This window comes from Pezoporus flaviventris, unplaced genomic scaffold (genome assembly GCF_033815535.1).
Source record: "Pezoporus flaviventris isolate CSIRO_AGI_PZ_B2104156 unplaced genomic scaffold, CSIRO_AGI_Pfla_v1 ptg000093l, whole genome shotgun sequence".
NCBI classification, from domain to species: Eukaryota; Metazoa; Chordata; class Aves; order Psittaciformes; family Psittacidae; genus Pezoporus; species Pezoporus flaviventris.
The window spans coordinates 1,103,338-1,116,214 of NW_026892641.1; the positions used below are offsets into that span (position 1 = coordinate 1,103,338).

Genomic DNA, 12,877 nt, shown 5'->3' on the forward strand with positions numbered 1-12,877 from the left:
GAAATGGAAGTTTGTGCTTACAGACTTTCTGAAGCTACCAAAAGCAGAGAAGATGAGCTGCTTTACTGCAGAGAGCCATGTAAAAAATAACCCTTTTCCTGCTTTTGCTTCGAAGATGAACAAAAGTACCGATTCCAGTACTGACTATCCAACTATGTATTCAAGTCCCAAATGCAACCCATCAGATACACACTACATTTAAAGCTTTGATTTCTGGAGATGTGAGAATATGATTAACACTGAGAGATATTGTCCAAAAGCATGGGACGGTATTAAAACATGTCACAATTTGTGCCAACGTTTCAGAACACACCATGTCTGACATCTGTCCTCCCCAAAGCCCCAATTAACCGACTCTGGCCACAAGCAGAACGAAAGAATGCAACCCGTTTGCCTCTTCCATTATGAAACCCCCAGGAAACTGCCAGCTCCTCACACAAATGAGGTTCCAGGGAGGATTTTGTCACAGGTTCCAAAAGCAATCCCAGGACACACACATCTGTCACTTCCTGCAGCGGCCTGCTGGGTTTCTAATGAAGGAGAAGCCCCACTTCCTCTCCTCTGTCCTAAACCAGGAACATGAAAGCTCTTAAAAGCCAGAGAAATCGAGAACTACAAAATGTACAGTTACTCATTGTGCAGCTTCCTGGAATTGTATGGCACAAAGTGAACAGAGGTAGAGTCCACCAAGGTTTTGTCTATGAAACCTCTATGGCTGCGCGTCCAGCAGCCCAAGAAGCCTCCATCTCCCCAGCATGTAACTTTTCCTAAGGTAAGATGGAATACTCCTAATAATGTATTTCAGGTTTACATCTTAGAAGCATTTTAGGATAGGTCTTTCCCTTTAGCTCAACTTGTCATTTAGGACTTCAGTAAGTGTTTTGTGCAGGAGACCAAACTGAGGCTATTCTGAGGCAATCTATTCCCCATTGATCCAACAAAAACCACAGCCAGTTTTACGTTCTTTGGAGCACCAATGTTTTTAATGTCACCATTACCTAGTCTGGAGGCCATAACTGGCCAAACATTTATCTTTAGGACAAGCATTAACAGAAGACTAACTGGGTGATCTTGGAGCTCAAGGGAAAGGGAGGTCTAGCATTAGGACACAACAGGTTCCAGGACCTCCCATGAAAGCATGTTCAGCAAGGAATAACAAAAGCAAAACAGAATACAAACCATTTAGCATTCTTGGCATTCTAGCCTATTTCTCCCCTCCTAGGGAAGCACACCAGTAGAGTCTCTGCTCTGCATGAAATCTTCACAGGAAACTGTTCAAGAACCAAGTATTTACCATACCTCAACTATTATATATGTACTGTCGTTGAGATTTCATACAGGAGTCTAAGTCAGGCAACAGTGGCACAGGGCCCATCTGATTCCAATACTGATCTTAAGCCAAAAGGAGAGCACTCCTTTAAGCCCAAGTGATCTACCCTCTCAGCAGTTCTTGTCTTTAACATCGAGACCCAAATGCAGTTCCAGAGATTAGTAGCAAGGATGACTAAGTAGTAAATAATAAATTAAAGCAGATAGGCCTTCACATCCCCACATCAATACTGCATACTCATTACATACATATAAAATGCTAACAGATTGCATCTACTTACCTATGAGGAAAGAAACATCATCATGCCTTAATAAAAAAATCTGTGCACCTGTGAGAAGGTATCCTGCTTTATAAAGCTGTATGTGGGTAAATAACTTCTATCATTACCTGGGTAGCAAATGATGGATAAGGAGGATAGATAAGCTGTCTGCATCCCTTACAAAAATCGTATGGTATCGTCTATATAGACCCCTGGAGCACCCAACATGGTACGGATCATCATGCTTTTGTACAAGGGCAAAGTACAAGGAAACTCCTACCCCTGAGGAGGGGCTTCTTTCTGCTCTTTCACCTTGAACAAAACTGTATCATAGGCAAGCCAAGCTCTTAGAGGCCATCTCTGCTGTTTAAGGAAAAGAAACAGACTTTTTTCTGCTCTATCAGCCACCTAACAGCTTTTAGAGAACCAGCAGGTAAACAAGCCTTAACTTTATCCAGGCTGTTAAAAACTAGCCCCAGATATAGAACATTGTGTAGGCTGGAGTTTCCGGCCGAGAAAAGCATCCAGCCTTCATCAGACCTGGAGCTTTATGGACAGCATTGAGTCCTAAAAGCATTTGTTTATTCACTTGGATGCTTACTGTATGCTAATGGTCACAGAGCTATCGCTTTTTCTCAGGGGCATGTGAGCAACACATGCATCACTGAAACAAGTCAGCTGGTGCACAGTTTGCTCTCAACTACCAGCTTTCCCAGGAAAACCCTGCCATACAAACAGGCACAATCTGGCCACATCATGGGGTAAAGCTTATTGGACTCCAAAATACCTATCAAACTGCTACGTAACAATTTAACTAGAAAGAGGGAGTGACTGGAAGCAAACTGCATTCACCCCTCTAGGGAGAACCACATGCGATGCAGCCACCTTTTCCAGGTGGGTATTAGGAACCTGTGTACTTCATAGCGTGCCCTTGCTCCCAGTAGATGTATGGCACACTGACCACATTGGGGATCCCTGTTACAATAGTGCTGAATTGAATTCGAAGTTAATCAGCTGGACACTTTGAGCATCATCACTGTTGCTCAACCCTGAGACAGGGCTTGGAAAAAAAAACTGGACAAAACACTTGAGCCTTTTCTCTATTACAATAGCCCCTGCTGTCTTCAAACAAACTCAGTACAGTAAATAACATTACAAACAGCAACGTCATAATAAAACAACAGCAAGAAAGAGCCAGTGCTCTGGATGACCAAGTGTGAAGCAGAAGAAGGTAGACAGGCAGTATTTATCTGCCTTACATAAAGGCAGCTTCCTGCCCTGTATTTCAGAACAGGGTTCCACGTGCCTTGGGGCATAGTAAGGTTCACACCACAGTACCAGCTGCCAGTCTCCTTCACATTAATGCCACAGCATCCTTTAGGTTCATCACTCTGTGATTAACTCCCTACAGATTGTGCCCTCTCTGTCGTTTCCATGCCTGCTGAGTTTTGAGAGCCTGCTGATGATCTTTGCATTCTACAAGCCCAGAGGCTCAGCACAGTCACTGGCAAACTGTCTGGGTTTCCTCCTTTGGACTAGAAAGGGAAAAATTCTATTAGGAAACGTTGTGTTTCCCATTGCGAAAGATTAACAGCCTGCTACATACGAAGCAAGAGGTGCCATGCTGGCTCTGGTATGCTAATGCCACCTAATCCATCAACCTCTTCAGCTTTTTTTGCAGTCATGCTTCAAAACCATAACCAGGGTTAAGAGGGAAATGTCCCAGTGATGAATTAGCAGAAAGATGCCATAGCCATGGAGATACCATGTGCGCAAGAAGGGATGAAGTTTTCTTCTGCATTCATACTGAAACATGTCTTGGCCTCTGTCTCAAACACACTCACCACCAATGAATCCAAATTAAATCCTTCAGCTGAAAAGCCGTCCTTCAGGCTTGAGCTTTGTGATAGGGCATATGCATTATCTTCCCTGTTTGCTAAGCTATAACAGTCATTACCTGTATCATCACACTAAGTGAAAATAAGTAATAATCATCAACCAAAAGATGTCCTTCAATGGTAACTTCATAAAAGAAGGATTATCAAATCCTTCATGGCATGCATCTATTGATGATATTTCCCCAAAACTAATTGGGGTGGATTAGTATAATATTAGTTTCATAGATGCACTTAAGCAATACAGGCAGTGAGTCAGTGTAGCCTGTTGGGTGCAGAAACAGTAAGAGACAAGTTTCTGTTCTTATGGAAGTGAGTACATACTTTCAGGCATAAATCCACATACAGGCTGCATGGGGGTTCCAAAGCTAGTAAAGAATAATTGCCCTATGGGAAACACGCCTCAAGATTTATACAATGCACTCATGTCTCAGAGAAAACTTGAGGTGCCTGGTATACTGTGGGTCTTCAGGAAAGGCAGAGTATCCCGCTCTCCCATTAGAGGTCAACTATACTGCATACCCTGATGTACTGATACTTGTATACCCCGGTAGGACCTGCAGGGAGTTACATACAGTATAGCTTTGTCTTTGTATGGCCACACAATACCCCCCTTGGCATTAATTTCCCTGTGTTGACAAGCTCTTGGACTTCTTCATTAATTATGTGTCCCCTTTTGAGCCAAAGGACCGAGCGACTTTCAACTCTGGAAAGGAAGCAAGAGCTGACACCTTGACATGCAGACCCACCTACTAGGCACAAGGACTATTGTCCTCACAGTCTCCCAGTATCAGATGCAGAATGGATGTCAGAGAAGGTTGCACGTAAGGATTAGGCCATCACCAGCAAGTCCCATCAGCTACATTACCCATTCCAGCCAATAGGCGAGGACAAAGTGCCAGGGAGAAGCACTCCGAGATTTCTACGGGAACAACAGACCCTCCCTGTGTATTCTGGACATGCTCCTCTTGGAAGCAGGGAAGGGGAAGCGTCCAAAAACATACCTGCTCTCACTGTATTCCTTCTTCTCTCTCACACGCAGCCACTTCCGAAGGAGGAAGCGCTTGCGCCGTGGGGAAGCACTGGGTGTGGAGCAGTTGGACCAGGGTGTGTCCTCATCGCTGGAAGGGGTGATTTCAATGGATGGGAGCTGCAGGTATTCCTTGCTGGAGGATGGATCCTGATACCTGCAGGCCTCCAGGCTCTGCTCCTGCACATTCTTCATCCTCCTCATCTTGAAGCGCTTCCTGCGCAGGGTCGGGGTGGAGGAGCTGGACCAGGCAGAGCCCCCCTCCACCACCTGCTGCTCGGGGACTTGCAGTGCTGGGAGCTGCAGGGTTTCTGTCATGTTGGCAGCTGGCATCGGTTGCCCTTTCTCCTTCTGCTCCCACCCCCAAGCACTCTAGCTCTGATCCCGGTGTAAACCACACCACGACACTGCGGCTTGCCTTCCTCCTCCCTCACCCGGTCCAGCACTGCCCTCCCTCTCAAGCAGGAAGCCCCATGTTCTTCACGTGCTTTCATTTAACACACAGCGGGGTGGGGATGTTCAGGACAGACATGCCACAAGGGAAGCCAGTGTCAAGTTGTTCTCCTTCTCCTCTCTACAAAACAAAGTCCCTCCCCTGCCTGGTCTCTCTCATAGCAGGTTTAGCACCGAGACGAAGGTTGCCAGCAACGGCTTGGCTCACTTTCAGCTTCTTCCCCCCCAGTCCCCCTTTGCCTTCTGTCTTCTTTGCCTAATGTTGGCTCAGGAAAGCAAATCTCCTGGGGCTGCGCTAGGAAACTCAGCTTTGGTCTTCTCAAGAGACGAAGCAAGTATGGAGTGGAGCGGCGTGGAGCTGTGAGGAGGTCAGAGAGAGAAACAGAGGGAGGGAAGCAACAACACTAGATAAAAATCAGGAGAAAGAGGAGCAGGAGCAGCATGTTCTTTTCCTGTAGCCGGTAAAACATATGCAGGCAGCTGTTGCAAGTGGAACCGCACTCTTAATCCCAAGGGACAGGGTTTATATTACCAAATATGCTGCTGCTGCAAATCAACCGAATGAAAAAGGCTAAGACGGCAATAATAGCCCTCTGCAGCAGGCAATTGGACAGGCTTTCTCCTTGTCCCACCTTCCTGCTCAGCCAGCCCAGCCCAGGGAGGGAGGGAGCAAGCAAACTTGGACTTTCAGCCTTCTTTCACAACTAGGTGGGGGGTTTTTAGTCCCCATTGACTGTTCACAGAGAGGAAAAGGGATGGGGGAAAAGCCATAAAGCAGTAGCAGCATGTGGCACCAGGACGGGGAGGCTGGTCGGCTTTATAGCTCAGGTTCACATATGAGTGAAAGCTAGTTAAGTACTTGGAGAGCAATGCTGCTTCCAAAATGACAGTGGGTGATGGATGGCCTCAGGTCCAGGAACCAACAAAGACACCACATAAAGACAAGCAGACATGCAGAACAGATTTGAGACACACACTAAAACAGAAGACCCCCAGGCATTTAATATGCTAAGGAATCTCTACCAAGAGTCACGCACTGGGAGGAAAAGCAGCCTCAGGACAAGAACCAGTGTGACATTCTCCATCAAAACCCCCTGAATGAAGCTGTATGTTCAGGTGGAAAAGCGACATAACTTTTCTTCCCTAAGGAAGTGACTAGAATGGATTTCAAGTGTGCTCTCAGGAAAAACAAGCATCCCAAAATCCCAGCTTCAGTTTTCATTGTTCAATAGCCTGAGCCTTTAAAAAATATTAGTTTAAGGTTAGAAAATATTTGTCAACCCAAATCAAAACAGTTGTCCTTGTATGGGCTGCCTTGGTTGTGTTTGAAAATAAACTTCCCAAGGACTTTAAACATCAAAATCTACCATCTAGGACACAGATAACTAAGGACATCAGATAAAGACTTATAACAGCAGGACAAGGGGGAAGGAAGCATTTCAATAGTATGTTATATTGAGGCTTTTTAGTCCTTATTCTACTATAGTCTAGTTTGCTGTACTGTCCTTTTTGCTCTGCTCATCCTGTAAGTTAATAGCTTGAGCAGCTCTTCAAATCTATTTCTGGAGCTCCTGTCACCTTGGTGTCAATGCATCAGGTGCACACATATAAAAACATAGAAGTTTTTGATTGTAAGTGGGTGTTTGTAAAGTAACAACTTTTTCAATTCCAAGAAATTAATATCTACAGATTAGTCAAAATGCCAGCATTCCATAACTGAGACTTGCACAAGTACCTGTGCATCCTCTCTGCCTTTCCTCCTCTGCAACAAACCTGAGCATGGCAACAAGCGGCTGAAGGACTCAGGGTTTCTGTCATGTTAGCACACATCTAAAAGCCTGCACATAGCATTGTTGGCTAGCCGTTAACACAGGAATTTAACTGTCATCTTCTCATGGCATGTGGAAATCCAAACCCCACAATGTAATCCCTAAATCAGCGTGTGCAACTTCAGAAGGGTTTACTAGCCCTTTGGAGGCTGTCATAAGCAAGTCTGGCTTCATATATTAATGAGCCTGATCTCCTACAGAATCTTTTATCAGCTACATAAGATACTCAATTATAGATACAAGTGCAAATAAGAAGGGTCAAAGTTTGCCCTTTTGCATGATTTCTGCAGCAATAAATTGCAGAGCGGACATTGCAAAACCACAAATTCCCCACTGCTGTCATCTAATTAATCGGGAGACTCACACTACATTGCTCTGGGCAAAAGGAGCATTTGGTAATCACCTTCTTGAGCAAGGCAGAACTGGCCCTTTCACCAGTCTGCTTTTTGCTTGCATGGCCATGCCAGTAAGATTTCTTCACCCTGAGCCTCACCGAACGCTGGAATCAACTTCAGCGAGACCAGGGATCCTTTCCCGTTGCTTTTTCACACATACAAACCTGGGGCTGTGCCATGAGAATCCTTTCACTTGGGACAGTGTACACATGCATTGGGACTATCCCTTTAATTCCAAGTACTTCACTGGTTAGTAAGCAACACTTCTATGCACTCCAACATTCTCAGCACAGTTCTGTTTAGGAGAGAAGATGCTGACACCTGTCTGATGCTCTTAGGAAAGAGAGAAGCTATGTAACAAGAGAGACAGCTCAAACGCCTGACCCACAGAGTGAAAAATACCAGCCACGATCAAGCACTATTCCTGTACAAATCACAGCAGCACCATTTGACTGCCTCCATGAGAGCCTGCATGAGCTGCTGCATCCTTGTTTAATGACTACTCCTGTAGCTTAATGATCCGTCTAATGACGGATTCATTAGAGCAACAAATAGTTGTCAATGCTTCAGGTTGATGAACAATCTTTCTCCCACTCAAACATTCCGTCTTTTCCAGTGTCCAGAAGAAGATTTATGAATTAAACAAAAAAGAAAGAAAAATCCTCTGAAAAAACTAAAAATCCCTTCCCTGAATGAACACAAACTAATTCCAGCCCAGGTTCTTTGGCAATCCTTTCCGTAATAGCTTTCCCTTGTGTTTAAGGGACGGCAAAACGTCATCCCTAATAGATGAATATAGAATATGAGATAGCACCGAGAGTACGCTGTGACAGAACAACTTGCTAATTAAAAGCAGTTGTTTTTAAGCACAGGAGATACATCCAACTTGTTCAAAAGACTAACAAAGTAGCACTATCTGACTACAGCAGCTCTGTCAGGTCAGGCAGGGGGATCACTGTCAAGCTGTATCTTCCTATTCAAACTTGCCTTTTCCTACGGTTCAACAGCGTGTTTAACTCCTTGTGCTTTCTGTGCAGAAGTGGCGCAGAGAAACCTGCCATGCCCACAACACAGCAGCCCCTGCTAGGTCAAAAGCCCCATTTCCAAACTGGAGAGCTAATGCGCTTCTTTTTCCTGTGAAAATTCCAAAGTATTTTTGTGAGTTCAAATGAAAAACAAATATTTATCTGGGTTTACTTCTGCATTCCAGCAGTCTTCTGCAATAACAGTCATGTTATCTTTGGAACCAGAGCACTTCCTTACACCGGGGCTTCAGCCATCCTTTGCTCTTTGTATATTACCTTAGAATGAGGCCTATTACAGTTTGACATACGACTTGTTGATACATGCAAGTAGCATGGATTGGCTGATTATTCTTCCCTTCAGTTCTGTCCCTTTAAATCAGGCACTACCAACCAGCAGTTGCTATCACTTGAACACACAGAGTCCATTTTATTTTGGCTCTGTGATACTGGATACCTGCATGTGTTGTTCTCTGAAACCCAAGTGCTGTTACAAAACAGATGACAAGTTTCCCAGGCTGCAAGGCAACAAATACCAGCAACAGGCTGATAGCCCAGTATATCACAAAGCAAGATGGAGCCAGTCCTGTGGACCATATAATCCCCAGTTCTCCCCTGCTCAGTAAAACACTCTTTTCCATCACCTACTCCACAAGCAGCCCAGTTCAGAAAGCAGCCCTGAACTTCATTTAACAACCACGAGTCTCCATTACTCGTGTTAAACACTGCCTCCACATCTCCTCACCTCCCAGAAAACACACTGTGAAGGAAAACAAACACATTTTTACCCTGAAGGGCTGAGGATGTTCCTTCCATGCCACCTGAACAAAGAACAGAACCGTTTTCATTGTCCTTTGACCAATAACAACAGTACTGTCAATCACAACTCCAGTCACTGAGAAATCAGCTTTTGGATAAACTGGTATAAGATTATAAAGTATTTGTCACTTTGGTACTCAAAAAAGCAAAACCATACACAGCACGCTACAGAAGGATACCCGATCCGAAAATTAGAAGCAGTAACTCATACCAGAATCACATTCTTGTCACCAACACCATGGGTGACAAGAGAAAGGAGCTGCAATAGGCTTGGCCATGTTGTATCCAATCTCTTCTACCAAAACCAAACTACACTTGTGGAATCCATATGTTGTATTACATATTAGTTGCTGGCAATACTTGAAGAGGCTGAGAAAAAGGCTGTCTCCAACAGGGCTTTCTGCTTAGAGGTTAAGCTAAATCCCTTCCCTTCCAAAAGGGATACTTCTTATGTCAGCAATAACCATTACAGATGTCTGTCTGTGAATTGTTACCAAGCATCACACTTAACCAGGCATTTCAATTTTGACCTACACAGTAGCAGTCCCCCGATTCTTCAGATACCACCCAGAATTCCAGGAATTGTCAAACCCCATTCAAACAGCACAGCATAGCCTGTATTTTTTTCCGCATCAGGACAATGCTTTCGTGGTTGATTTCTTCAGGTACTGCTCTTCCTCCAAATTGAAGGGGACAGTGGAGCCAAAGATAGCAAGCCAAACAAATTAAATCAGTGTCATGACTTTGCAATAAGAATTCAGCAGAAGATAACAACAGGGCAAAGGTTTCAGGACCTTTTCCTCAGTTGGAGTTTTCTTTGCTATTTAGAACTCCAGTGAACTATTTGGCACTGCTCAAGATCTCTCACTTGAGTATCACAAAGGGAAGCTCATTTCTTCTCATAAATCTAAGGGAGGGGCTCTAGGGTAGGTCAATAAATAGCATCCCTCATAAAATATGGGGTGATCCTTTAGAATGAATTTCCATATGAGCTTGGCATTTGGTTTGTGCTATATATTGTACATGAAGGAAGCAAGGGGACTACCCAAATTCCTTTGAATTCCTCCTCCTGTAGAGCACTCACTAACAGGTCACAGCTCACGGCACACTCCATTAACCACAGGAGAACAAGCCTCTAAGTACAAAACGTCTCTGAACAGCACATTCTTCCCTATCCAACTAAAACACCTGCTTTGCTAGGTCAGGTCAGCAGAGTTTGCTTTATTTAACCCAGACCTGCGCACAGAAACATGCACACCAGCTCAAGGACCTTAATACACTAAAAACATCACTCAGCTGTTAAGGAAGATGAAAGATTGCCTACGCAAGTGTGACAAACTCACAGCTCTCATTAAAACCTTGAACATGTCCAAGTTTTATTTGCCTCAAGAGCAGCAAACTTACGATTAAACTAAATCCTTGCTTCCCCCCTGCTAAGTCACATGCAAGGAGCAGAGAGCTGGATTCCAAATCACACCCTAACAAATGCTCAGCACAGTAGTAATTAGACCTTGTAGCCTTTGCGAGCAACCAGGCTGATACTCAAGCCCAAGTAGCATAAGTTGGACTCTCAACTGAAAGCAGGGGTGCACAGATGTGCAGCTGAGCAGCACACTGCATTGCTCACCACAGGGGAACAGTAAATTAGTATAATAGAACATCCGCATGGATTATGCCGTGTGGACACCTAACCTGAACACCCCAAACATGTTGCTTGACTGGGATGTGTTTCAGTAAGAACTGAACTCTGAGCTCAGACACCTGAATCTCAAACTCCTACAATACATGCAGTGCCCTTCCTGTAAGTAGGGGTTGCGCAGATCTGCTTCCCACCCGAGCCTTTCTTCTAGCTCAGAAAGCAAAACAGTGAATACTGCAGCATGTACTGTACTGTCCTTTCTGGGATGGCCTCGCTCCAGTTAAAACTTGTATCTGGCTAAAATCAGTGCTTCCCAGCTCATAACTTGAGTGCTGTTTGCATGACTTGATATAGGAAATACAGGAACCTGAACCTGAGCCCAACAAGAAGAAATGACTGTGTTACCTGTAAACCATTACTTTGTACCAACAGCACGGTTGGAAGTGGAATAGCCTGAAGTGTTTCTGTCTTCTCTTTAGGACAACTAAAACCAATCCCAAACCAATGTTCTTCCTCCTTTTTTCTTATGGAATAGCAAGAGAAGAACATTTCTTTGTCTCACAAAGGGAAAGGAATGCCTGCCAGAAGAGCATTTTCTCTAGTCTTATCTGCACAATGCCAAATGGAAACCACCACAACTAGCTCTGTAGTCCCAAGAGCCACTAAACTGACAGTAGGACAGTGGTAAATTCATTTTATAATAAGCACATAGAAATTGCTTTATAAATACCATTCCTGTCCACCTCAATTATCCACAACTGCAGCAGCAAGGCTGAGGGAGCCCATTCCTTCCATAAGGCAAATGCCTGAGGACAACTGTCATTTTTCTTCATGATATCTGGAAAAGAGCTATTTAGAGAACACTTCATGGACAACTGAAAAATGCCTCTTCCAGCTGGCTTTGCCATTCACATTTATAATCCCGCACTTGCTGTTATGGAAATGAAGCCAGCATTTCTGGCTTTGTGGAATGAAATGCATTTGTTCCCCCCAGCACATAGTCAAGATACGCATATCACAAGACACAGATTTCTCTCCATCGATGTGCATTACATGCCATAAATGTGTTTGATGCGTTAAAAATTCACAGACTACAAAACTCACACCCACGTTTCTTGCTTGCATATACAGAACACATACAAGACAATATATGTACCACATCTACAGCATCAGTAGGTAGGGACTACGGTAAATAAGTATTGGAGAGTTCTATCCACTGAGATCACAAAGCACTGTCACACGCAGTGTCACAAAGTAGATGGAACACATTCAGTATGTCCCTCAGGCAGAGGTTTTACCGGAGAATGTATTTGCAGGTGTGAAACAGCTGATAAATGCCTCCACAAAACACTAAAGAATGCAGCAGATCTAGATGCTAGAGACATTAGAAGACAAACACCACCCTCCCAGTTACATCTCCCCAGCAGCAATCTGTTACTGCATTTCATGTGCCCAGGCTAGGGATGCCTTTGCTGCAGCAGCAGGTTACACTGCTAATATAGGTTGTAAATAAGCTAAATATACACACACAATTCCAAGTGGCAGAGGCTCTCACTGACCTAGGTCCAAAGAGTTGCTGAGGATCATCGGGCTAATGGTCACCTTTTCATGAAATAGCTTAGAACTGACAGGTTATGGTGCAATCAGAGGTCTGCTTCCTGCATTTTCCCTCTGAATTATCATTGTTGAGCTCTTGTGAGGCTCATGGGGAAAGTAAGGTCAAGCTCTGCAGAGGCACTCAATCAAGGTCAGAGTCAAGTGCTTTGAGAGGAAACCTACACTAAGGATGCCCTGACAGTGCTCTATTTCATCCATCCCTGGAGCTACAAGCACCAGTAATGACCACAAAACGAAGAACTTCTTTCCTTTGCTTTTCAATTAAAAAAGTAGCAGTAAAAGCAAACAAGCAACACTTCAGCTCTTTGGGGTTTTAAGTAATGCTGAACAAACATAATTCCTACTTTTATGCGTACACCAGGATTTTTACCCAGCAAGCATGTTAGATTCGAGTACCACCAAGAGGTTTTACATGTGATCAGAGTGGTTTGGACCGCACATCACCTTTTCTACCCTTTAAACAGTCTCTCAAACAGTCTCTCAAATTCTCACAGGACTGCAGCCAGTGTAACAGTTTCCCATAAGCACCATTATCCAAAAAGGCTTTATTTTGCCTTAAAGGCCATGTGATGAGACATGAGCATTAAAT

At 44.2% G+C, this 12,877-nt stretch overlaps 1 protein-coding gene across 6 annotated transcripts in view; it reads right to left on the minus strand.

The window, feature by feature from the left end:
* The window catches only part of GRAMD1B (GRAM domain containing 1B), a 111,828-nt gene that overhangs the window by 76,252 nt on the left and 22,699 nt on the right, over window positions 1-12,877 (minus strand). For 2 of the 6 annotated variants that reach the window (XM_061476024.1, XM_061476022.1), the window contains exon 1: window positions 4,489-5,503. The exons of 1 other annotated variant lie outside the window; for it this stretch is intronic. In XM_061476024.1, the coding sequence (XP_061332008.1) occupies window positions 4,489-4,847 (359 nt within the window). In that variant the 5' untranslated portion in view covers window positions 4,848-5,503. Of the gene's footprint in view, window positions 1-4,488; window positions 5,504-12,877 lie in introns of those variants that run through there. 3 more of the 6 variants (XM_061476023.1, XM_061476025.1, XM_061476026.1) reach the window with 2 other exon arrangements.